The sequence below is a fragment of the Dipteris shenzhenensis genome, chromosome 29, assembly GCF_047967505.1.
Source record: "Dipteris shenzhenensis isolate YYH24624 ecotype China chromosome 29, Dip_SZ_1.0, whole genome shotgun sequence".
In the NCBI taxonomy this organism is placed as follows: domain Eukaryota; kingdom Viridiplantae; phylum Streptophyta; class Polypodiopsida; order Gleicheniales; family Dipteridaceae; genus Dipteris; species Dipteris shenzhenensis.
The window spans coordinates 9,911,378-9,937,923 of record NC_141624.1 but is presented as its reverse complement, the minus strand read 5'-3'; the positions used below and the strand labels follow the sequence as shown (position 1 = coordinate 9,937,923).

General features: G+C 43.8%; 1 protein-coding gene across 2 annotated transcripts in view; it reads left to right on the top strand.

The window, feature by feature from the left end:
* The first annotated feature begins 518 nt into the window (after positions 1–518).
* LOC147882415 (uncharacterized) overlaps positions 519–26,546 on the top strand; it is a 31,624-nt gene continuing 5,596 nt past the window's right edge. The window contains exons 1-8 of one of the 2 annotated variants that reach the window (XM_087400890.1): positions 519–822; positions 1,027–1,125; positions 1,212–1,820; positions 2,302–4,562; positions 4,659–4,928; positions 5,003–5,083; positions 16,195–16,303; positions 16,398–16,464. In XM_087400890.1, the coding sequence (XP_087257016.1) occupies positions 1,059–1,125; positions 1,212–1,820; positions 2,302–4,562; positions 4,659–4,928; positions 5,003–5,083; positions 16,195–16,303; positions 16,398–16,464 (3,464 nt within the window). In that variant the 5' untranslated portion in view covers positions 519–822; positions 1,027–1,058. The remainder of the gene's footprint in view (positions 823–1,026; positions 1,126–1,211; positions 1,821–2,301; positions 4,563–4,658; positions 4,929–5,002; positions 5,084–16,194; positions 16,304–16,397; positions 16,465–26,546) is intronic. The other variant, XM_087400891.1, reaches the window with a different exon arrangement.

Sequence of the window (26,546 nt, the reverse complement as noted above, 5' to 3'; positions counted from 1 at the left end):
ATTAAAGGCTCCTAAGGTGGGTGGGGGTTTGGGCATCCTCGACTAAAAAGATATTGCACAAAAATATTTTTTGCATGACTAAAGGATCCCTAAGTTAAAGGCTCCTCAGAAAAATATTGCTCTCTTGTCGAAATGGATCCCTAAGTTGTTTGACTTAGAGGCTCCGTGGGTGGTCAGCACGGAGTGGTTTGTTGTCAGGGGGCAAGGTTGAGAGGTCGGGTGTGGAGGGATCTAACTAAGTACGAGGTCATCCTCTAATGCCAACTGACAGGCAACATTTCGACGGGATTGAAATCTCGAGCACGCATGGCCATGAGCCCCCAAGGGCTATTTTCAAATGCAGAGGATAGGAAGTGCCCTAAATTCCAATGTTGCTGATGTTGAAGCGCGGGAATGCGAATCCGAGTCAGCAGTCGAGTCAGCAAAGTGGGCAACGGAATCGGCGCCACGTGGACAGCAAACGACGGCGTGATGAAGAAGCTGTTGATGCTCGTTGAAGCAAAAACCTCGCTCTGTCATCTGTGCTTCAATCGCTACTGAGCATCGGATGAATTTTTGTATTCAACGGTTCAGTCGGTTCTCATCATCGCCTAATTGTTGTTTTCATTTGCTCAATCGGTTCTGGTGATTGTTGAATTCAAGCTTCGCAAATCGGATGGAAATGCTGCATTTCTCACAATCCCCCATCGCCATACCTTCAAGCTTCGGTGTTCTCCTGAGCTGAATCTCGGGCTCTTCATTCGGCTTGCTCCGCCAAACAGTTTGTTGAAAGCGTTATATAACTGATAACGACATTCCGTTTTTGAAGCCTGGCTGACTTAGGTACTTCCGCTTTCTGCTACAAAGTCTTTTCTGTCACGAATCGATCGAGCCCTTTCTCTTGGTTGCTCGATCGCTTTTGCGAAAAACTCTTCTTTTTCCCTAGGAGGCTGATTACGAGAGGGTCACAAAAGTTGGTGCTTTTAAAGGAGAAGCTTGTACACAGATTAACGTTTCCTCATCCTTTAATTCATCCTTGCCTCGTAGGTCTCTCGAAAATCTGGAGGTTGCTTCGAGATATGCTTTCAAATGTAGGTAGATCATTGATTTCGGCGGCTTCTAACTCAAAGCACTCGCCACAGACTGGTCAGTTTCGGACCTACAACACATGTTGATAGTCAAAGTTTCTTTTGTAAGAGCGACGTGGCTAACCATGTTCTGCCGTGGTTCAGAATCCCATGTGGGTGTTAGTAAGGAGGAGACAAAAGATCAAGCTAGTTTTGAAACAGAGACTGCCGGACAATTGCAAGTTCGTACAAACGATGAGATAACAGAAGGAGGCCTAGTTGAAATATTGCTTGTTAATATAGAAACCCCCACAAAATCGCTTGCTCATCTAAAGCACCTAGGAACTCACTTGGTCGATGGGGTTATAGAGGGCTGCAATTTGGTGTCTCATAGTGAGGGGGAAGGCTCTGGAGATACAGAAGTGCTTCGTGATGAATGTGACTCGCATTACAGCGGATCATGTTGCGAAGAAGACGTTGAGTCTGGTGTTGCTTCAAGAGACACACAACTTTCAGATGGAGACGAGCACTGCATCTCTTCTCTTCCAGTATCTGGGTTGGGAAAAGGATCCCCACAGCGACCTAGCTCCACTGGAGAAGGAATCCAGGAAACTATTCTCTCAAGAAGTGTTCTAAATTATAAGTCCACTCCTGCCTGTGTTTTGACCAAGCTTGATGATGGTAAACTTAAAACTGCTCGAAAAAGGAAAAAATTGTTTGATTCAGATGCAGCAGCAGGAGACGCCGGCCATGATGACCGAAAACATATGGAAGGTGCTGATCCTAGCCCTCTTTTTACTATGTTGTAAAACGCATGCTTTGAAAAGCAAGTTCTTTTCAGTCTTTACATAAGGTGCATAGTAGCCTTATATTTATTGGAGTTTAAAGAGCTACCTACGTTTATAGCATGCACATTTGCTTGTCATTGGTACTTTGATCTTCATGCTCGATTTAGTGCATTCGTTTTTGTTGGATGCAGTTATGCTTTGCATGCGATATTATGTGTATAAAGACACAAATATTCCTTCCAATATCCCCCCTATTTCTGTATTTTGCAACTTGCATCCGAGATCTAGCATTCCTAGTATGCCAGCAGGGGATCTTGGCAATTTTATTTATGATGTTTAAGCCACACACTATTTATTGAATCGGTTGGATATACATAAGTTTCTAAGGAAGTTTCATGGTGTTGATGGAAAATTTCACCCTCAAAATAGATCTAATATGACTGAATTGTTTCAATCTCTGGATGCAGACTCCTTTAATAGTATGGCTAAGTCAGGGATTAAAGATGACACTGTTGGGAAGGCTTTTGAGGTAGTAGAGCCTGGCGCAAAAAAGGAGTTTACCACAAGTGACGAGGGTCCTTCCTTCCAAACACCCAAAGCAGCTTTGGTAGCTGATGTGATATGTGATCTCTCTCCTTGTATATCTACGTCTAGATCGAGATCTAGAAGCATTGCATCTGCACGTACAGCATCCTTGCGTGCTTGTGGACTTCATGCAGCAGCCAGAAATGCATCCTTCCAGCATGCGGAAAATGTTAGCCACACTTCAAGAGGACAGGGATTGGAGAATCAAAAGGAGCAGGACTCTTTGCCATCGGGATTACCTTTAACGCGCAATAATCTAGACTATGATGAATCACAGGAACCGGATGAATACGCACAGTGGGATGCCTTGAATGTTGTTGACAAGCTTGTTTTGCTGAATGCTGGTATGTCTCAGGATGCTGAACCAGGCTTGGTACAACAGCAACCTTGGGTAAAAGGTTCTCATAGTGCTAAGGGTGCTCAAACCTTGGCAAAAACTGCAGGAATAAAGAATATGCAAGATAAATTGGGAATATATGATTGGATTGATAGTCTACAAGATGAAGGCGGAGTGAATTCAGATGTGAGTGAAGTTCCTAGCCCTTGTGAAGCACAAGAGAAGCAGCTAGAAGTTTCAAGGCCAGTCAAAGCTAGAAAAAGGCAGATTGTCTCTCAACAGAACAGTGACAGCCTTGGCTTGCAAGCTGGAAATAGTAGTATCAAGGAAGTTCCCCCTGCTCTTGAAGCACAAAAGAAACGGTTAGGAGCTCCAATCAAGGGTAGCAAAAGGCAAACTGAATCCCAGCAGCACAAGGTCAAATCTGGCTTGCAAGCTGGAAATAGGAGTAAAGACATTGTAAGCAAGTCTATTGACATGAGCAGAAACAGGGAACCTCAAAACTTGCTGAGTGCACATGTTCAAAATAAATGTAACGTAGAAACCATACACACTCGAGTAGCGGAGAATGGTTCTAATGGCAAATATAAGGAACAAAAGCAGTGCATCAAAGATGCAGAAAAAGAAATCGATCATGCAAATGACATGTCTATGCATTATTCACCTTTTGATGACCCAAAAATTTGGGAGCGTGCTATTGACACCACTAATGAGGGTGAAAAAGAAACGTGTGGAGGATTTGATATTGGAATCGACACTCAGATGGCAGCTGAAGCAATACAGATAATGAAGCACGGCCCCATTGTTAGTGAAATTTGGAAAGAGCGAGCAGGAAAGAAACACAAACCACATGAAGTCACTAATGCCAAGGAGACTGAAGGGAGAAAACGAATGGTTTTTAAGGATGGTGCTGGGCATGTGAGAAAGAGACATCGAACATCTGGAGACAAACTTAAAGATAAGAAGCAAGTTAGCCATGTCAATGATGTTAAAGAACAACATGATCGTGATATCGAATTGGAAGGAAGTACAAAGAAGGAAGATGGTGTGAAAAGGGGCCCAAAAATCACACGAAAAATACAGGATCTCACAAATACGCTGGCTGATAGTAGATCAGAAGATGGGCTGAAAACAAGGAGAAGACCTCTGACACAACCACGATATACTATGCAAACAGGTCAACAGCATGTGACAAAAGAAGCTGATGGAGGCCGAAAGGTGAATTCTAGCTCTACAGCTGCACCAGTGTCCACTAACAGGAACAAAGGATCACTTACATGTAATCCTAGGAACTCTGACAATTCTATGAAGAATAACAAAAGACAAAGGGAAGGTTTTAATGTAGAATTTTCTGATTCTGTGGAATCTAACAGAGTGCTTCAAGGTCATGGTTTCAAACTTCAAAAGGTTCCAAGGAGATTGAGAAGTGCTTTATGTGCTCCAGGCTCCATAAGGAGAAATACAGTGGTTGAAGAACTGTGGGATGATAGACAAAAAGATGCTGTTGGATCAAGCCCTGATACCTGGATGTCACCATTCAAAATCAATATCTCTGCCCTTGAAAGTGGAAAATCACATCAAAAGGATGAACACCGTCAAAAACAGATGGCAGTTCCCTCTATACAGTGTGCGAAGGCAAGCAAACGCCAACCGCAAGGCAAGAAGACAGCCTGTTCCAAAAATCCAACACAATCGGCGTTTTCCTTTATACTAGAGGAAGGAAGGAGGAGAAAGCGAGAGCCAGGCTGCATTCATGTGCTCTTTAGCCACAGTTTGCATGAAGATACCATTAAGCATCAGAAGAAGGCAAGTGAGTTGATATTAGTGACGCAAGGTTCTGTGTTTATTTCCAGAAAGGAGGTCAGAGCAATGTCTTAAATGTCTGGCTTTTCTGAATCACAGATCTTGGCAAAGCTTGGGGGATGTGTTGCATTGTCAGCTGCAGCTTGCACCCATTTTGTTGCTGACTGTTTTGTTCGCACAAGGAATATGCTGGAAAGTATGGTTGCTGGGAAGCCAATTGTCACATCCCTATGGCTGGAAAGTTGCGGTCAAGCTTGTTATTTTGTCGATGAGAAAAATTATATTCTGCGAGATACCAAAAAAGAAAAGGATATAGGATTCTCAATGCATTCATCACTAGCTGCTGCACAATGCAAACCCATCTTTCAGGTAAAGCTTCATTTGATCACTTCAATTTGAATAATCTTCCACAGGTGGAGTCATATTAATCTGTCCATTTTCAGGGTATAAAAGTGCTGCTAAGTCCAAACACAACACCGGACATCAAGATAATGACAGCAATGATTGAAGCTGGAGGTGGCCAGGTGCATACCATACCTTTTCCAGAGAGAGAGAGAGAGAGAGAGAGAGAGAGAGGTATTAACGTCTACAGGAGGCAACACGAGCGTATGAGACAAAGTACAAATCAAAAATGGATACACACCGACATCAGCTATAGACTGAGAGTACCCAGCGATGTGGTAGCAATGAAAGCAACAATGTTCTTGGTGATACCACTTCTGCTCGTCGTCTTTGGCTTGGACTCCTTTTGACCAAGATCTTGGCCGTCTTTCTTTTGGTACTAGTTGTCCTTCTGATGATCCTTAGCGGCTGTGTTGTTTGACTGCTGCGGGGCTTTAGAATCCTTCAGGACCTGTTGGGGCTTCCTCCCGTTCAGCATCATCTTCTGATTCCATGTGAGAGTTAGCGCCCGCTCGTAATCCGGCGGATCGAAGTTCCGGATAGTAAAACGGATGTTGGTGTCCAATTATCAAATGAATCGCTTCATCTTGTCGCTCTCAGATAGGCTCAATTGTTGTGCCAGCGTGATGATCTTGTTTTTGTATGTCAACACATGCAAACCATTTTGGGAGAGAGGAGAAAACTCATTTTTCAGGTTAAGCATATATTGGGGCGGGAGAAAATGGGCTTTGAGGTTGGTAACAAACGTTGCCCAAACGAAATGCGTCTTAAACGTTGTTGAGTTAGTATGCTTACTAGCCCAATGTTGCCACTAGGTGACCCCCTCACTAGTAAGATGAGAGGTTGCTAGGTGGACTTTGTCTTGCTCATCTTGAACCTGTACTAACAGAAAATGAGCTACGAACTGATGAATGAATTGAAGAATAGCTGAATGGTCACACTTACCGTCATACTTAACAAGAATTGAAGTGGACCGAGTGAGTGATGTTATATTTATCGAGATGACGAATCTGTGGCGACGACTGCTGCCGCGCTTAAACTTGCCTGCATAGTGGCAACAGAGTCATGAGTAAAGTCAGCATCAACATCAGCATCATCCTCAGTAACATCAGAATCAGCAAAGAGGAAATCATTCCAATTGAGGAGGATTCCAAGAACGAGAGAATGCATCCATCAACGTGCAAACATTCAGTGCAACTACTGTCATAAGTTTAGACACTATGAAAGAGATTGCCGCAAGAAGCAGTACGACCAAGGCGGTCAATACAGTAATAATCAAGGGATTTTCTGTGGTAGAGGAAATCATCGTGGTGGACATTCTAGTCACAGTCATTTTGCAAATAAACATGGGAATATGTTTCTAGCAAACAAGGAAATGCAGTAAACTGATACAGTGTACCTAGACATGGATTGTAATCCAAAAGAGGATTTTAGCGATCAAGTCGACCAAGTAGATCAGGATCCTTGGTATATCGACAACGGTGCATCATCTCACATGACAAATCATCATGAATGATTCACAGAGGTGAAACCATTAGAAGGTTAGAAAAATGTCATCTACACAGCAGATAATAAACCAAATTCAGTTCAAGGGACATGCATTATCCCTATGAACAATTTCACTAGTATGCAAGGATTAGTGAAAGATGTACTTTATGTTCCGAAGCTCTAGGATTGGTGAAAGATGTACTCTACGTTTCAAAGCTCAGTAAACATCTGTTTGTGTTGGAGAAGCATCGCCTCTTGGTCTAGCTTTTGTTGCCTCTCTGTCGGGGCAAGCTCTTCGTGTCTCAGTTCCGCCTCATTTTTGCGTTCCTCACGCATCAACAAGAGCAAATTTTTAAAATATGTGGTTCCTCTTTCTTCCAGCGGCTTTTTTGCTTCTTTTTTCTCTAGACAGCGTTTTGTCTGGTTCAGCTATCTCTGCTTCCTTCTAGTTGGGATGAATGTTATTCGAGTTGCTGTACGAGGACCCGATTCTGCTCCAAAAGGTTCGCCATCACTTCGTGAGCACTTGACTCAGCCCCGTTCCCCTTTCCTCTGTAGCCTCATCTCGGTATGGAGGAAGCTGCGACAGCCTTTCTCAGGTTCTCCCTAGCTGCCGAGAGGAGACAGACAAACAGCCCTTGATCTGGAGCAGCCAGGTGACAGATGATACAGGTCGTCAGCTTGGAGAGAGATCCCATATCCCTTGGGCACTCTGGGCGCATGGGCCTGCACGCTCGTTCCGGGTTTGGAGGGACGTCTACAGAAGGATGAGCCCAGGCGAGCTGGCAGCAGCAGTAGGTACGGCACGTGGGATCCAGGCTCGGCGAGCGGAGATTGATGCTGCCATCCTTGCATGTTGGAGGATTCCCATAGGCACCGGACAGCTCTTCCTGGGAGATGAGAGGTGGCTAGGACAATTCACTCCAGGAGGCATTGCTTTGGTGGTGGCAGGCCTCTTCTCGGATTCTTCGGTACATTTCTTCTCCATCACTGATGACAGTCGCCTACAGAGCAGAGAGGCCGTCATCGACCCCCAGCTTCCTTGACAGCGCCTTCGCATTGTAGGGCTGCAAGGGAAGACTTGGCATATAGACCCCCTGATTGTGCAGGACCAGGATTGGAGACTCTGGATATGGGAGGGCCGTTCCTTGTCAGAGGTGGAGTGGGACCCAGGGGAGTGGCTTTGGCCACCGTCGGAGACCTCAGAGAACCCTACCCCCTTCTTTTCTTACAGTACATGCACGGGCCGGCGTGCTCTTGGGGCTCTCCAGCGTGGGCTACCCACACAGGCACATAGGTGGTATGCCTAGGGGATATCCTTGGTCTTTCTTCGCACCTTCTGGAAGACTCTTTGGGCCAATTGGCGTCGGAGGAAGATCTCCTACTTCCTTTGGATGGTGGCACACAAGGGGCTTCCAGTTGGTAGCTGGCTGAGAGAGATGGGGCAGGAGGGGCATTGTCAGATGTGTCTTCAGGAGGAGGAGTCCCTGAAGCATTGCCTTTGGAGCTGCTCGCACGCGCAAACGGTTTGGAAGGGAATCATGGGGATCTTAGCTAGGGCTACACCCGAGCTAGGACCGATCACTTGGGGAGCCGTTTGTTGGTGCAGCACTGAGCCGGGACATCACTTGGCCTATGAGTTCTCTAGACAGGATCCCGTCCGTTTCGCAGGCCACTTGGGCATACATGGACAGCTTCCCGTGGCATTTGACAGAGACAGATCAGGAGCGACGCCTCGGCAGCCAGTTTGGGAGATCATAGGGAGCATCACAGGCTGGCATATCTGGACTTCCAGATGCGCGTAGACTGTAGGAGCTCATACTTCTTCTACCACCCAGACCCTCGCAGATATCTGGAGCACGATCATTCACACGCTCAAGGGTCAGTGGGATAGATTCAGGGAGAATCCCGGGCAGGGAAGGAAAAGAGACGACGTTTCCTTCGCGACTGGGACCACCGGGAGTTATTCTTCCAGCACTCCACTCAGAGTCTTCAGTGGCATTACGCCCCTTCACCGTGGCTGTTTGTCCACTCTCCGATGATTATGCCCTAGGAGGCTTGTATTTAGCTTTTTGACTTCTCGGGCTGAATCCGTTTTGTGATTACAGCCCGTTGGCCTTCAGGCCTTCTTGTACTCTCGCTTTCAAGTAATATAACTAGCACTACTTTTTGTGCAAAAAAAAAAAAAAGGTGTAGGAATACACCAACATCTTGAACTTGGCGAGGCCTGATAAAGAGACCTATCAAAGCCAATACATATGGCTCCCACAGTACATCCCCCCTTGGCTTCATAACAGGACATGTTAGGAAGCCACACACCAAAATAGAAAAACCAATACATCTTTTTAGGAGGACTATCCAAGACAGAGGACCTTTAGACTCAATGAAAACCAAACACTTAATACATATCATTTTAGGGAGACTACCTAGGGTAGAGGACTTTAAAATACATCAAGCTGTAGGAATAATAGATCAGAAACAAAAGTTCTGATCATCAGGTACATAGACCTCTGAATAGAGAGAGAGAGATCTCTGATGTCGGCAGTAAGAGCATGAGTCGGTATCGAAGCATCGTCTTCTTCTTTGTCTTCACTTATTGCAAGCCCCAACTAAGTTGACATGATCCTTGTGTTGTTGCTTGGCAAGCTTCTAGAAGCAGCGGTCCTCGGTGTGACCAAGCTTCCCACAGTGATTGCATTTTAAAGGCTTGAATTTGCCTTTGCCTTTGCCCTTGGAGTATAGTACAGTGGATTCAAGAGTGTTTGCATATTGTCTGTCATGATCAATAAGCATAGCAACCATATCATGATAACCCATTTGTGTCACACGTGCTGGTATGATCTCTTGGTACTTAGAATTTTCCTCAATGCTCGAGAGGAGCACAACAACTTGATCATCTTCCCCTACAGGGGCCGCCAGACTAGCAAGTAGAGTGACAAGGGATTCCATATGATTCAAGTGAGCATGAAGAGAGTCTTCATGCTTCATTTGCAGCTTGAAGAATTCATGTCTGAGGAATACCTTTGAATTGATGATTTTGTTGCTGAACAATTCTTCAAACTTATCCCATAAGTCGTGAGCAGTGGAATCAAAGTCAAAATGATGAATAACGTCATTACCCAACCCTAAACCAATGAGAGAAAGAGCTTTGTTATTCAGATTCTCACACTGTGCAATTTTCTTTTCGTTTGATTGTGGCTTTTTCTCCTTGCCACGCACAACATTCCACACTTTATCTTTCATAAGTACAAGATGCATTTTTGTTTGCCATGTAGGGAAATTCTTACCATTAAACTTCTCGAACGAAATGGTAGTTGATTTGGAAGACTCCATGGCTGGAAAAGAGTAGAAATGCAAGTGTAACTATGGAAAGATCACCTTGATAAGTTCTTCATGAGCTAGAGCAAGTCTGGAACTTCTTCATGGTAGACAGAAGTAGAAGGACAGCAGCTCCAAGAGAATGACGGGCCAAATACGGGCACCAACTTGCGGCAGCAGCTCCAAGAGAATGTCGAGCAGAAGGAGCAGAGGTCAACGATGAAGAGGATGGAAAGCTCCACGTTGAGTTGGCTGCATCATGCTTGAGTTGTCAAATCATTGAGCTCCAGAACAAAATCCACGCGCATAAACAATTTCGTCACTTCTTACAAGGGCTATAACTTTTCATAGAAAACTCGGATTGCAATGATGTAAAAACGAAATTTGTAGTACTCAAGGTCCTCTACAACTTTACTGAAGACACAAAGCCGTGATTCTGCTTCTAGATCCGGATAGAAGCGTCACATCATCCGTAGGTTACAGAAAGATGTAGTTGAAGAAAGGAGAAGAGAGGTGGCAAATCATGGTGTGGAGAAGAGAGCAAGAAGAGGGCAACCTTCCAAGGAGGAGGAGGTAGAGTAGCTTCATTGGCCTCCCTCACCTCAACCTCTTGGAAGGGAAAGGGAAAGAGAGAGCAGGGCTAGGAACATGGCTCTAATATCACATGAAAGATCATAGTGGTAGGGAGAGAAGCAAGCTAACACTAGAAATGGAAAGGAAAGATAACAAGCATAATGGAAATAAAATGGAAAGAAAATAAAAGCAATGGACAAGTACTCACATGATACCAAAAGAGCTTGATGTTGACTAATTTGTGAAGACTCAAGACAAGTACAACACTATATAGTGTGACACTAGACTCTAGAAAACCATAGTCTCAATGGGATAACTCCCAATATGACACGTGGCATGTAGGACTTACTAGACTATAAAACACACCTAGATCACCTAGAACACTCATTTTAGACTCATATTCCAACAGCCAATGCGAAGCTCCTTCTCTCTTTCTACATACATGTTACGCTCAAGTCGAGGTAACATGACCTCGGAAGGGTCAGTCGGCATTTTTCTTTAAAGGATTAATGTTTGTATTATATTTGTTTGGGCTTTATGTAAATGATCAAAAAGGAATAAAGGTCAAGGTCCTTGGTGAGGGTGACATGGCACTAGACTAGGTGGATCTAAGGCTAAGGGACCTAAATGCATTAAATGTGCCTAGGGGCAAATGGTTTTAATGATATCCCAAGAGAGGGGTAAATGATGCATTAAGGAGGGACCCTAGAAAGAAGACATGTGGCATACTAGATCCATCTAGGGAATTTTGGGGCTTGGTGGAATTTAGTAGGCAGGAGCTTCACGTAACAACAGATTTTGCTGAGAGATTGCTACCACTGAGGTTGGCTGGGAGGAAAATTGAGGTGCCTATGCACGTGAATCAAGAATCAGTTAGGAGTAAACAGATTAAGTTGTTTCATTTGGTATCAGAGCGGCAAGTGATTGGAAAAGGGGGATCACGAGAGATTTTGGGTTGGCCAGACGTATGCTTAAGCTCACGGGCTATTTGCATCATCTGGTTCGCATTATCTGAGTGGTTCGTCAACCTTGGAGTTGCGTGTGAAAGGATGGCAGGATCGCGTACAGTCGCAGGTTACCTTCAGGACTCCTTGGCATTGCGGGAAGGGACTAGCTGTTGTAATCTGGTGGTGTTGTATATTTCGTCGTTGATTTGAAGGTGTGGAACACGAGCAACGCATGACGAGAGCCACTTACGCGATAGCTCAGACAATTTGGTATCCAGTGCGTCCAGATTGAAGAAGGCGGTAACTGGGCATGGTCCCTTAACGATTCTCAAAGCGAAGCCTTAACTACGAGCTGGCAGGATACGTCTGCAAGCTCCGTCGACAACAGCCTTATCAGTCAGCGACAGGAATCGAGTAAAGGATCTTGCGTTGTATCTGTAAGATACACTAAACGGCTATCTTATGGGTTACCTCCAGAGCGAAATGTTCAGCATAAGATTGAACTAATCCCGGGGGCAGAACCTGTAAATAGACCTCCCTAAAGGTTGAGTTTTACTAAAGAGGTGGCGATGCGAAGACAACTAGAAGAATACCTCAAGTTGGGGCAGATTTAACCAAGTTTCTCACCTTTTGCTTCGCCGATGATATTAAAGAAGAAGAAAGATGATACTTTTCACCTCTGTATAGATTACAGAGCATTGAATAATATCACTATTAAGCACAGGTACGATGGCTTTGATCGATGATTTACTAGATGCATTACATGGGACCGTAATTTATAGTAAGATAGATCTTAAATGTGGCTACCATCAGATCCGTATTAGGACCGAGGATGTGTATAAAACCGCTTTTAGAAGCAGGTTTGGACATTATGAGTTTTTGGTAATGCCCTTTGGACTTACCAATGCTCCAGCTACATTCGTCATGCTTATGAACAACTTACTACGTCCGTATATCGGAAAGTTTGTAGTACACTTTATTGATGATATTTTGGTATTCAGTAAAAATATTACCGAGCATCACGAACACTTAAGAATAGTTTTCAGTACTTTGAGGAATGCCAGTCTTTATGTAAATAAAAAGAAAACTATACTGTGTATGGTAGGACTTGAATATTTAGGATTCATAATTCCTCATGGGGTAGAAATGGATACAAAGAAAGTGATTGCGATATTGACTTGGCCAATCCCTCAGAGTTTGACCGCTTTGCGATCATTCTTGGGATTCGTCTAATTTTATCGAAGGCATCAAAGGATATTCTGAAATAGTATCGCCATTGATTGATCTGACCTCAGACAAAGTACCTTTTATATGGGGACAGAAGCAACAGGATAGTTTTAACACCATATGGTCTCAGGAATGGTGTTAAAAATAGTTGATCCCCAGACACCGTTTTTGCTTGAAACCGATGCAAGTGGCATTGCGGTAGGAGCAATTCTCCTTCAAGAGGGAAGGCCAGTAGCCTTTGAAAGCAAGAAGCTTTCGCCCTCTCAACGAAATTGGCCAACTCATGAATTAGAGTTGTATGCTGTTGTCCATGCTTTGAAAACATGGAGACATTATTTGTATGGGTCAGAGTTTTATGTTGATGTTGATCACGATACTCTGAAACATTTTTGTAAACAACCTGACTTGAGACGCCACCAAGCTAGGTGGGCAGAACTCATGCAGGAGTTTAATTTGATGATTCGGTACCGAAGAGGAAAGGATAATAAAGTTGCTGATGCTTTGTCACGCATTATGCATAATATGACTTTCACAGGATTAGAGAGTGCTCTAATGACCGAGATTAGATAAACCTAAAAGGTGGACGAGTTCGTCCAGAGCCTTTGGCCTAAGGCTCGTGTATTCAAACTTGGAAAAAAGGATGACTTGGCATCCAGAAAAGGCTAAACTTATGCAAGATATGCCATAAGGGATGGTATGCTGAAAAGAAATGGCAAGGTAGTAGTACCTAATCAGAATGATCTCAAGCAGAGAGTCATTCAACAATGCCATGATAGCCCATGTGCGGGACATCCAGGAGTCAAGAAGACATATGATCTCGTGAGGCGAGATTTCTTTTGGCCAAAGATGAAAAAGCATATTCATGAATATGTGACACGTCGTTTTTCGTGTCAGGTAAGTAAGGCAGAGCGGGTGAAGCCACCTGGACTTTTACAGCCCTTGGAGATACCACTAGGTAAGTGGGAGAGCATTTCCATGGACTTTCTTGTAGGTCTGCCTACGACACAAGGTGGATATGATTCTATCCTTGTGGTGGTTGATCGTCTTACCAAGATGGCTCACTTCATTCGTACTAGAGAGTATGTTAGTGCCCCGCAAGTGGCGGATTTGTTTATTAGACATATATTTTGTTTGCATGGATTACCCAAATCCATAGTGTCAGACAGGGATGTCAAATTTACTGGTCATTTTTGGACTGCGGTGTTTGAGACACTAAGGACTGAGTTGGAAATGAGTAGTGGGGATCATTCAGAAACTGATGGTCAGACGGAAAGAATCAGCCAAATTTTAGAAGATATGCTTAGAGCATATGTGTCATTGAGGCAACATACATGGGACAAGTGGTTGCCATTGTTAGAATTTGCCTACAATGATAGAAAACATTCCTCTACAGGGTTCAGTCTGTTTGAGCTGAGCTATGGTTATAGGCTAGCGAATCCAACTAAAGTTGGATTACCTCAGAAAGTGCCTAGTGCCGCAAACTTTGTGGTTTAGATGTGGGAGATGCTAGCACTTCCGAGAGCTAACATCTGCCAAGCTATGGATAGAGCTAAGGCGTATGCGGATGAAAACCGATCCGCTAGAGAATTTAAGGAAGGAGAAAAAGTTTTTCTCAGAGTTCCTTCGCACTCTAAGTCTTTGACTGTAGGAGAGTGTGCTAAGTTATCACCTCGATATTCTGGGCCATGGTTAATTCTAAAAAGAATAGGCAAGGTAGCCTATAAATTAGAATTGCCACAGGGTTGTAAGGTGCACCCAGTGTTTCATGTTTCTTGTTTAAAGAAATTTTTGCATACAGGTGACTCACTAATTGAGGGTGTTGTTTTGTTTCAGGAGATAGAGGATAATGCAAGATGCAAATCAATAGGAATCTTGGACCGAGGAACAATGCAAGTACGCAATCGAAAGATACCCACGGTGTTGGTTGCATGGCATGGTCTACCTCTATCAGAAGCTACGTGGGAATCCGTATACCAGTTACGGAGAGTGTTCTTAGACTTTATCATCGAGGATGCTGATGCCTAAAGAGGGAAGGAATGTTACGCTCAAGTCGAGGTAACATGACCTCGGGAGGGTCAGTCGGCCTTTTCCTTTAAAGGATCAATGTTTGTATTATATTTGTTTTATGTAAATGATCAAAAAGGAATAAAGGTCAAGGTCCTTGGTGAGGGTGACATGGCACTAGACTAGGTGGATCTAAGGCTAAGGGACCTAAATGCATTAAATGTGCCTAGGGGCAAATGGTTTTAATGATATCCCAAGAGAGGGGTAAATGATGCATTAAGGAGGGACCTTAGAAAGAAGACATGTAGCATACTAGATCCATCTAGGGAATTTTGGGGCTTGGTGGAATTTAGTAGGAAGGAGCTTCACGTAACAACAGATTTTGCTGAGAGATTGCTACCACCGAGGTTAGCTGGGAGGAAAACTGAGGTGCCTATGCTCGCGAATCAAGAATCGGTTAGTAGTAAATAGATTAAGTCCTTTCAGTACAAATAGGCAATAAAGAGAGGGAAATAAGTGATAAAGGCAGTAAAAAAGCGAGGTTTTTCGGAGTTTTGAAGGTATAAAAGGTAAATGCACTAACGACAGAGGGTGAAAGGATTGTGTGTGTGTGCATGTGCACGCGCACGTGCGTGCATGCGTGCGTGCGTGCGTGTGTGTGTGCACGCGCACGTGCATGCATGCGTGCATGCGTGCGTGTATGTGTGTGTGGGGGGGGGGTTCATATGATACATTTGTATGAAGATGATATTTATAAAACACAAATTTGTACAAGTTACATCTTTTGCCTATATTTGTAGTGGTGTTGCTTTTAGTTTATGTGCTCACTATGGTAGCACTTTATTTGGCAAACTTTTGGTAGTGTTATGAGATGATAACCTTATCTATAGTAAGAATTAATAGGTTGCACTCAGTCTCTTAGACGGACCATCTACAACCGCAGCAGGTACGCGACTCCATAGCCAATCCTCCAAGCTCGTTCCGTCTGTCTAGAGGTAGTGTTGCAGCGTGGCAGAAGGAATGAAGGCTCCCATAAAGCTGTTGAGATTCTAATTGCTAAAGACATGCTCTACTTAAGATTTAGCCTCATGACACGCTCCTATATGTATGTGCCTTGAATGACGATGGGGGCTTCAAGTTTGAGCCTCTACAAGTTATTTGAGCTATTGCCTATTTGTACCTACCACTGCCTAGGATATCCCCATCTAGCTTAGTTTGGGAGATGAGAAGCCAGTCACCAAGACCACTTTCCATGTCATGAACTCCCTTTAATGGTGCACATTTAATAATCTCCTATTTCCATGTCATGAACTCTCTTGTAATGGTGCACCTTTAATGAATTCCTACTTTCCATGCATTCCATGTCGTGAACTCTCCTTTCCATAGCTCCTTTCCGTCAGTCTCTTGTTCTATCTTGTATGATATTGGAATGAAGAATTAGTTCCTTCTATTATTTGATGCTGCTTTTGTTTTACTGTTGTTTTTCGACCATGCACAATGGTCTTCACGTTATGCTCAAAGAAACAAAAGCTCAAATTTTCAGTTTGGAACTATTGTTTTGTGAGCTTGCAAGCATGCACTTTGCTCTTGCATGTATAGACACATTTGTGCAGGACGTGTAAGTGTGCATGCATGAATCATACGTAAATGATATTCATGGTTGATGTTTGGTGCAGGCCATGCAGAAGGTGCAAGGCTTCTCAAAATCACCTTTTGATGACACGATATCGATTGTCGTTGCATGTGAGAGGGATTATGAATTTTGTCTTCCCTTACTTGAGAGAGGTAGCTGCTGTTTTGTACTGTTGTATGCTCCATATGGGTTGCACTTTTACACAACTTGTTTTGTAAGAGTGATTTTTGTGTGTTGGGTTCGCAGGTTTCAAGGTTTATTCTGCAGAGCTAATTCTGAATGGAATTGTTGTACAAAACTTGGACTTTTCAAGGTATCATAATCCAAATTTTGTGTTCCATATCATCTATATGTGTGTGTGTGTGTGTGTGTGTGTGTGTGTGTGTACATATATGTATATGTATACCTTTGTAAGACTAGAATATATCTAATCGTGCAAATTTAGAATTTTTGTTGCTCTAAGTCCAAAAATCTACACGGAAAATAAAAGAGGAAACGAAAGAGGATAGAAAAGACAAAACAAATTTTTTTGAAAAACAAAAGGAAGACATACTTAGGAAGCAATGCAACACTTATGTTGTCATCAGTGCCCAAGCATAAGCATTTTTGCAAATGTTTGTATGGATGGGCCCTTCACATACATAATTTAAATAAGTGTTTGTGCGCTCTTTACTAGAGCAGCTACAATATGTCTTCTTTTTTTATTTTTTAGCATATGAGTAGTCGTTGTCTCACTTTGGAATAGCTATGAATGTACATTCTTCTTAATGAAAGGTTCTTTTACCAAAGAGAGAGATAGAGAGAGAAAGAAAGAAAGAAAGATATATTAAAGTCCGCGAGAGGCCTCACGGGCCTATGGGACAAAGTGCAAAGTACACCAAAAGGAAAAACTCAGACAAGCCTCAAAGGGCGCGCTAAGGCGCTTGTTGAGTACGATGCTAAAATAAAGAGCTCAATAGCTCAAGCAAAATCAAGTACAAAACATATGTTGAAAGCTGCAACTTAGAATCCGTAACCCGGCACTGTGGTGGCTCGTCTATGAGTGGTGAAAATGTCACAGATCAGTGTGTTGGGATGTCTCACGTTGTGGTGGTGGAGGGGAATGTGGTCTCTGAACCTGCTGAGCTATGTTCAGAGTTACCCCTCGTCTTGGGCGGTCTTCTCTTAGGAAAGTTGTGATAGGTTGGACCTCAATAGAATGTGCTCTAGTCGCTCTCTGTAGGGCGGGTGGCCTCTATATCCCTCTCTCGGTAATCCAGCTTGCTGTCCACATATCAGATAGCTCCTCCTCCACCCCACTATGTCCTGGAGCTGACTCAAAAGCATTAAAATGTGTGACACACCGTTGTGTCGGGTCCGCCTTTATATCATGTGGTCGGGTCATCTTCTGTTGCTCTCTGATTTGTCATAGTAGAGTCTCCTGTGTTGGCGCTTTTCAAGCAGATAGAGCCCATTGCAGACCTGATCATGGAAGTGGATCAATCGTGATAGTGGGCCGAAGCAGCTCCCATCCTGATAGAGACAATGGAATCGTCCCCTGATCTTAAAGCAGTTTGGGCAGGCACAGAGAAAATGATCTTCTGTCTCAATCACTCCCAATGTGCATAGCATGTAGATCTGCTGCTCTCTGGGTATACGTGCTGCTCTCCCTGTCTCAATTCTCAGCCGATGGGATGAGACCCGCATCAGTCCAATGGCGATCCTCAGTGGATGTGAGACTCTTTTGTCCTTGAGATACTGAGATCTGATGAAGAATCCCTCCTTTGAGACTCTTAGGATGTGGTCACAGTAGAACTGGGTCTTGGTGGGGAGCTCCTGATCTCCCTCCCAAGTCCGAGATGTGTGGAGCTGGAGAAGATCTAACCTTATGATACGGTTAATCTCATCTCGTGGGATCAACTCAAGGGGCACATCCATGCTATATTGAAAGGGGGGAAGTCTATCCATGTGAATCTCGTGTTTAGCAAACCATGTGGATATACATGCATACCTTATGTCCACTCCGCTCTCAGCTAGTCGCTTGGATGACTCCAAGGCCAACCTCAATAGTCTCCACTGGGGTAAGTCCTAGGCTCTATGAATGAATGTCACTGTCTGGAAGATGGCATCAACCTGTAGTGGTGTCATGGTGAACTATGCCTGTACTATCTCATGTGGGATTGAGGACTTACTTCGAATCATCCTAGACCCCATAGTCACCTGTAGCCGCTCAAATCTCCTCCACTCCGCCATCAGTAGATCACATCCCTAGAGGGGTGTTGCATACATGGCAACGGGTCGCACTAGTATATTGAAAAGCCAACACTTCGTCGGTGGATCCTGAAAGTGTGCCTGGAAGCACTGTATCTCCAACCGGGCTAGAGCACCCCATTCGCGTGTGAGTCGTGCCTGGGTTGCATGGGTCATAGTGAAAAGGGGTCCTGTGAAGGCTGCTCCCAAATATGCGTTGGACTGCACTATCTCCGCTGGCTTGTCACGATAAGTGAAGCTGAGTCGGCAGAGCACTGCATGTAAGGTGTTGAAGACCATAACTTTGGTCTTCCCAAGGTTGACTGTCAGGTCTCTCTCTAGGGCCTCCAGATGTCTATGTAGCCCCTCCGTTGAAGATGAGATGAGGACTATGACATCAGCATATAGCAATATCTATATCATGAGATCGCCAAGAATGATCCCTCGCCTCCTAGGTGGTCTATGAAGGAAGTGATCTCATCAATTTAAAGCCCGAAAAGGGTCAGTGAGAGGGGGCGGGCTTGCTTCACTCCGATCGTACTCTCAACCCAATCCAATAGACCACCTGGGGCACGAACTCTGCCTCTGACTGACTCATATAGGCAGTGTGCATGTGGAGCTTTTGATTGTTAGAGAACAATGAGCAGATACGTATGGGTTCTTAATTGTCTGATGAGTGAATGCGGGAAAAACATTTCAAAACAACCAACATGAATAAAAGGAAAAGTTAACTCAACATCCATAATTGCATAGCAAAAATGCAGCTTGAGCACCAGAAGGTAGGCAACAAGTCTTTGTGACCACGGAGAAAAAATAGGTTCTTTACAGAGATGAGAGCGTCCGTATCAGGGAATATAGCAAATGGAATTCTTGTTAGTTTAAGGGTTTGTCATGTTGACAGACGTTTGTCTTTCATTCTTGCAATTTCAATTCCAAATTGCCCCATGTTTGGTTCTCACCACTATCTCCACATCTCACGTTTGCTATCAAATCCTGCTTGTGTCCTTACCCCGGCACTCCCCCTCCTTTCTTAGAGGAGTTTTGACTCTTTGAATAGTCTCAGTTGGCTGGTTTTCCTATCACACCAGCAAGGCACTGCTGTTAGAGGTCATTCCAGCAGACCTTCTGCTGTTTTCGCAGGTTCTGTTACCTTTTTGGAGCTGAACAGGGCAGCCATGAACTATCACATGCTTATTTTGACGCAAGCTATGCTCTTGGTGCAGCTTTGCTAGACGTGGAACAGTTGTACTTGCTCCTGTTGTCATTTGGATGCCTTCGAAGTTTGGAGCTGTTTATGTTCAAGAAGGGAGATTGGGTTTTGCATTGGTTCGTTCTGAAGCTTCCTTAATAGAGATTGCAAACTCCAGTCTTTCAAACTTCATTTGGAGCAGACTTTTGGATGCATCAATTTTATGAGCAAAAACCTATGAGCAGGTTTATCTGAGTGTGTTTTTCAAGAGATTTTAAAAAATGTATTTATTTAAGAAACATGGTTTTTACACTTTTATTTTCACTAGAACTAAATTCCTTTATCATAAAAACATACAAAATTGTCACTTATTCAATTTTACATAACATAAATTTTCTTCTTCGTAGACATCATTTGTACCCCTATTATTACCTTTAAAAATTGTTGAAAATAATTCCTTTAAGAAACATCCTTCTTATATGTCAAAAACACTATCTCTAATTTACGAAGCTCTATTCCATACGTGGATACAACTCACGGGCGATGGCATACGATTTTTCCACCCAGCCAAATTCTCAAGGATAGTAAATCGTCAGATACGCATATTCCTTCGTTATTTTCCTTCATACTTATCCATGAGACCCTCAATTCCCTAGATAGTTCTCCTTGCCAAATGTCATCATTATAGCCTCTCCACTTGGTGCACCTTTTTACCCCTCTCTTGGGGCACATTAAAAACCACTTGCCCCTTGGCATTATTGCACATTTAGGTGCACCTAGGCCTTAGCACTCAGAATTATCTAGTCAATGCCATTCCGCCCTCACCTAGGACCTTGGCAGTTACTTCTCTTGACCATTTCAATTACGCACATTAACTATTACAAAAGTTGGTCATCTAAGAGAAAATGCCCACCGATCTATCCGAGGTCATGCTATCCCGGCTAGAGCATAACATTCCTTCCCTCTTCAAGCATCAGCGTCCTCGATGATGAAATCTGGGAACGCTCTCCGTAACTGGTATACGGATTCCCAGGTAGCTTCCGATAGAGGCTGACCATGCCATGCAACCAACACCGTGGGTATCTTCCGATTTCGTATTTGCATTGTTCCTCGGTCCAGGATTCTTGTTGGCTGGCGCCTTGCAATATCCTCTATCTCCTGAAACAAAACCACACCTTCGATTAGTGAGTCACCTGTATGCAAAAATTTCTTTAAGCGCGAAACATGAAAAACCGGGTGCACCTTACACCCCGGTGGCAATTCTAATTTATAGGCTACAGTGCCTATTCTCTTTAGAACTAACCACGGCCCACAGTATCGAGGTGATAACTTAGCACACTCTCCTGAAGTCAACGACTTCGAGTGCGAAGGAACTCTGAGAAAAACTTTTTCTCCTTCTTTAAATACTCTTATAGACCGATTTTCATCCGCATATACCTTGGCCCTATCCATAGCCTGGCGGATATTGGCTCTCGCAAGTGCTAGCATCTCCCGCATCTGAACTACAAAGTTCGCGGCACTAGGCACTTTCTGAGGTACTCCAACATACCATAGTTCAGTTCAAACGGACTGAACCCGGTAGAGGAATGTTTCCTATCATTGTAGGCAAACTCCAACAATGGCAACCACTTGTCCCATGTATGTTGCCTCAATGACACATATGCCCTCAGCATGTTCTCTAAAGTCTGGTTGACTCTCTCCGTCTGACCATCCGTCTCAGGATGATCCCCACTACTCATTCCCAACTCAGTCCTTAGTGTCTCAAATACTGCTGTCCAAAAATGACCGGTAAATCTGACATCTCTGTCTGACACTATGGATCTAGGCAATCCATGCAGACGAAATATATGTCTAATGAACAAATCCGCCACTTGCGGGGCACTAACAGACTCTTTAGTCGGAATGAAGTGAGCCATCTTGGTTAGACGATCAACCACCACAAGGATAGAATTATATCCTCCTTGTGTTGCAGGTAGTCCTACAATAAAGTCCATGGAAATGCTCTCCCACTTACTTAGTGGTATCTCCAAGGGCTGTAAAAGTCCGGGTGGCTTCACCCGCTCGGCCTTACTTACCTGACACGAGAAACACCGTGTCACATATTCATGAATATGCTTTTTCATCTTTGGCCAAAAGAAATCTCGCTTTACGAGATCATAGGTCTTCTCGACACCTGGATGTCCCGCACACGGGCTATCATGGCACTGTCGAATGACTCTCTGCCTGAGATCATTTTGACCAAGTACTACAACCTTGCCATTTCTAACTAGCATACCATCCCTTATGGTATATCTTGCATAAGTTTGTCCTTTTCTAGATGCCAGGTCATCCTTTTCACTTTCCCCGGGTTTTAACACATGAGCCTTAGGCCATAAGCTCTAGACAAACTCGTCCACCTTTTGAGTTTCTCTGATCTCGGTCATTAGAGCACTCTCTAATACCGTGAAACTCAGGTTGTGCATAATGCGAGACAATGCATCAGCCATCTTATTGTCTTTTCCTCTTCGGTACCGAATCGTCAAATTAAACTCTTGCATGAGCTCTGCCCACCTAGCTTGGCGGCCCCTTAAGTCAGGTTGTTTACAAAAATGTTTCAGAGTATCATGATCTACATCCACATAAAACTCTGAACCATACAGATAATGCCTCCATGTTTTCAAAGCATGGATAACAGCATACAACTCCAATTCATGAGTTGGCCAATTCCTTTGAGAGGGAGAAAGCTTCTTGCTTTCAAAGGCTACTGGCCTTCCCTCTTGAAGGAGGACTGCTCCTATCGCAATGCCACTTGCATCGGTTTCTAGGAAAAACGGTTTCTGGGGATCAACTATTTTTAACACCGGTCCTGAGACCACAGCTTGTTTTATGGTGTTAAAACTTTCCTGTTGATTCTGTCCCCAAATAAAAGGTACTTTATCTGAGGTCAGATCAGTCAATGGCGATACTATTCCGGAATATCCTTTGATATGCCTTCTATAAAACTGGACAAATCCCAAGAATGATCGCAACGCGGTCAGACTCTGAGGGATTGGCCAAGTTAGTATCGCAGCCACTTTCTTCGGATCCATTTCTACCCCCTGTGGAGTAATAATGAACCCTAAGTATTAAAGCCTAACCATACACAGTATAGTTTTCTTTTTATTTACATAGAGACTGGCTTTCCTCAAAGTACTGAACACTACTCTTAAGTGTTCACGATGTTCAGTAATACTTTTACTGAATATCAGGATATCGTCAATGAAATGTACTACGAACTTTCCGATATACGGACGTAGTAAATCGTTCATAAGCATGACGAAGGTCGCTGGAGCATTGGTAAGTCCGAAGGGCATTACCAAAAACTCATAATGACCAAACCTGCTTCTAAAAGCGGTTTTATGCACATCCTCGGCTCTAATCCGGATTTGATGGTAGCCACACTTAAGATCTATCTTACTGAAAATCACGGCTCCATGTAATGCATCTAGCAAATCATCAATCCGAGCCATCGGATACCTGTGCTTAACAGTGATATTATTCAATGCTCTGTAATCTATACAGAGGCGAAACGTATCATCCTTTTTCTTCTTTAATATCACTGGCGAAGCAAAAGGTGAGAAACTTGGTTGAATCTGCCCCAACTTGAGGTATTCTTCCAGTTGTCTACGCACCTCCGCCTCTTCAGCAAAACTCATTCTATAGGGAGGTCTATTTACAGGTTCTACCCCCGGGATCAGTTCAATCTTATGTTGAACTTTCCGCTCTGGAGGTAACCCATAAGGTAGTTCATCCCTAAAACATCCAGAGAACTCCTCTGTTATAAGATTAGCCAGCTTGGCCATCTCACCACTTTGCGTAACATCAGTGCTAGCCGAAGACTCATCCACCGGCTCTACCGATGCTGTGCAAAGGAATAAAAACTCTACTTGAGCCTTTCTGATTTCCATCACGGAAACCAACGGTCCCTGAGGTATATCTTTTTCACCTCGCAATACATAAAGCACATCATTCATCTTGAACTGATATACGTGCTTTTTCCAATCAATGGCTGGATTCTTCTTAGAATGCCATGCCATACCCAGGGCTATATCTGCATGAGCAAGCTTGGTCATTTCAAAATCAAGCTTCTCAGCATAGTCCTGAATCCGAAGCTCCAACTGGGTAACCCTTTGGTCCCATACTTCAGTTGAACTTCCATCGGCCATCCTGACTGTATACGCATAGTCAGATGGACTTGTCTTTAATTTCAGCCTCTTCACGAGCTTGGAGTTAATCACATTGTGAGTTGACGCCGAGTCAAACAACACAATGACATCATGACTGGCCACTTGCCCTTTCATTTTAATTAACTCCGTATCATTAAAGGCCGTATACCCCGTTGCTGCGGGCTTAGATAGGATGTTATCAGGTGCACTCGTCACTAACTTAGCAACAGACACACATAACAAACAAGGTACTAACCTCTGAGAAGGTACTAACAAACAAGGTACTAACCTCTGAGAAGGCATCCTCATAGTTCAGGGCTACTGCTATAGATTCATCTAGTGTAGTCACATATTTAGCCCGAACTTCCATTTTGATCTTGTCGTTCAGTCCATAGATATAGTTCTTTAACTGAACCGACATAGGGAGAGGGTCTGTTATTTTCATGACACATTCCCTGAATTTGTCAGTGTACTCTGCCACTGACAAGCTCCTCTGACGAAGATTTCTATAAGCATCCCAAGCTCGGGATTCTTCATCAGGTGGGAGAAAGTGTTTCTTGAATTCAGCTTTAAACCGTTCCCAGGTGGTTGGAGCAACTTGATCCTTCTGTTGCTTTATCCACCATCTGTCCGCTGCCTCAATAAACAGGTGTGTGGCCTCGCGGATTTTCTTTAGATCGGATCTAGTCTCACAAATGGCGAAGGCTTCTTCCCACTTGTGTAACCAAACCTCGATCACATCAGAGCTGCGCTCGGTCATCCGACCAGCGTACTTCTCCGGTCTATAATTAGCGATATTGGGCACTTTGACCCTTGCGCGCTCTAAGGAATGTATACTGGGCTCTGGCTCTGCTGGAGCTTTGCCCTTATCAGTTCTAGACGGTCTAGCCGACAAGGTTTGCACCATCTCCCTGATCTCATTTTGACCAGCATTCACTTGAAGCTGTTGGTTCATAATCTGCTGTAAAGCATCCTCTAATATCGAAATCCTACCAATGAATGTAGGTGCTGCATGATGTGACATCTGTTGTGTAGACTGCACTCTAGACTCACTAGGATTCACCCTTGAATTCTGCCCTTCTACCTCCACAGTTTCACAATGGAAGATGGGAATTTTTTTTTTTCAGTCTTATCTAAAACCCAAATAACCAATATATGCACCCTTCACTTCTGTTCTGCTTTCCTGGGTTTTTTTCTTTTCTTTTCGACGGTGCAGAAATAACAGGACATATGAAAGAAAGGGCTCCCCGATTTCTCCTCTTCAAACGATTCGACGGATCACGTCACCTTTGCGCTGTCTTACGTGATACCAAAGGTTAGGCCCAGCCTAAGCTTTTCTCTCTCCTATGCTCTCAACAAAGTCACACAGGTGCTGGCATCACTTTGAATTATGCACGTCGCAATTCTGCTCAGTGGTTGATCTCTTCAATAGCGGTTACTGCATCTCCAGAGTCGCCCTTTATTTGCGCACGCAGGGGTGTCGGCGGTTGCTTCGAGCTTGCTTTCTTTTACCCCTCTCTTGGACGGCTTATCCCCCTCGACCAGTCGCGATATCTTTGCCGCCTGCTGTCCGTCCACCTAGTCCCTTCACGCACAGGCTTCGTAGGCCACGGTGGCCATTTTCCCATTCAGCACGTCAGCTTTCCATCGATCTCTACCTAGCCTCACCTAGCGCCGATCAGTTCCGTCCATCTTTGATGCCATGTCAAGTCTGGAATTTGCGACGGCTCTTTAGTTCTTCTGTGACCTCGCAATATCAGAGCCTGTTCTCAGAAAGAACACGGCTTTCGTCGGCTGCAAACACCTCATGACCACGCTTTGTGACCTTCACGGAGCTCGTCGCTGGTTGCAGGATTCTGTGTCTTGCCCGTCAACCTAGTGATTATCTTGCGTAGCACTTCCCGGACAATTGAAAACAACGCACACCTTCCAAGCACTAGGCTTTGTCCTGGATTGTCAGCCCCTTAAGAAAGGGCTTGATCCTGAGCTCTGATACCAATTGTCAAAAACACTATCTCTAATTTACGAAGCTCTATTCCATACGTGGATACAACTCACGGGCGATGGCATACGATTTTTCCACCCAGCCAAATTCTCAAGGATAGTAAATCGTCAGATACGTATATTCCTTCGTTATTTTCCTTCATACTTATCCATGAGACCCTCAATTCCCTAGATAGTTCTCCTTGCTAAATGTCATCATTATAGCCTCTCCACTTGGTGCACCTTTTTACCCCTCTCTTGGGGCACATTAAAAACCACTTGCCCCTTGGCATTATTGCACATTTAGGTGCACCTAGGCCTTAGCACTCAGAACTATCTAGTCAATGCCATTCCGCCCTCACCTAGGACCTTGGCAGTTACTTCTCTTGACCATTTCAATTACGCACATTAACTATTACAAAAGTTGGTCATCTAAGAGAAAATGCCCACCGATCTATCCGAGGTCATGCTATCCCGGCTAGAGCATAACATTATACATACATAATTACTTATTAAACACATTTATATCAATATGACAAGAGCTTTCTAGTATTTTAATAGCATAGATAACAAGATATTTATGGATATGTTTCTAAAGAAGTTTAAATTACTATAAATAAGTATTAACTTGCGCTTATATATCTGTAATATTTAATACTATACATGCAATATTTTAAAAAGGAGTTTTCCGATCAATTTGAGTGGCTGAATGACTATATTAGGACATTGGATGTGAAAGTTATGCCACTTTTAAAAGTACTGTCCATGATAGTTTTGCTGACGAAACTACCTTGGAAGACTTACTTCAAA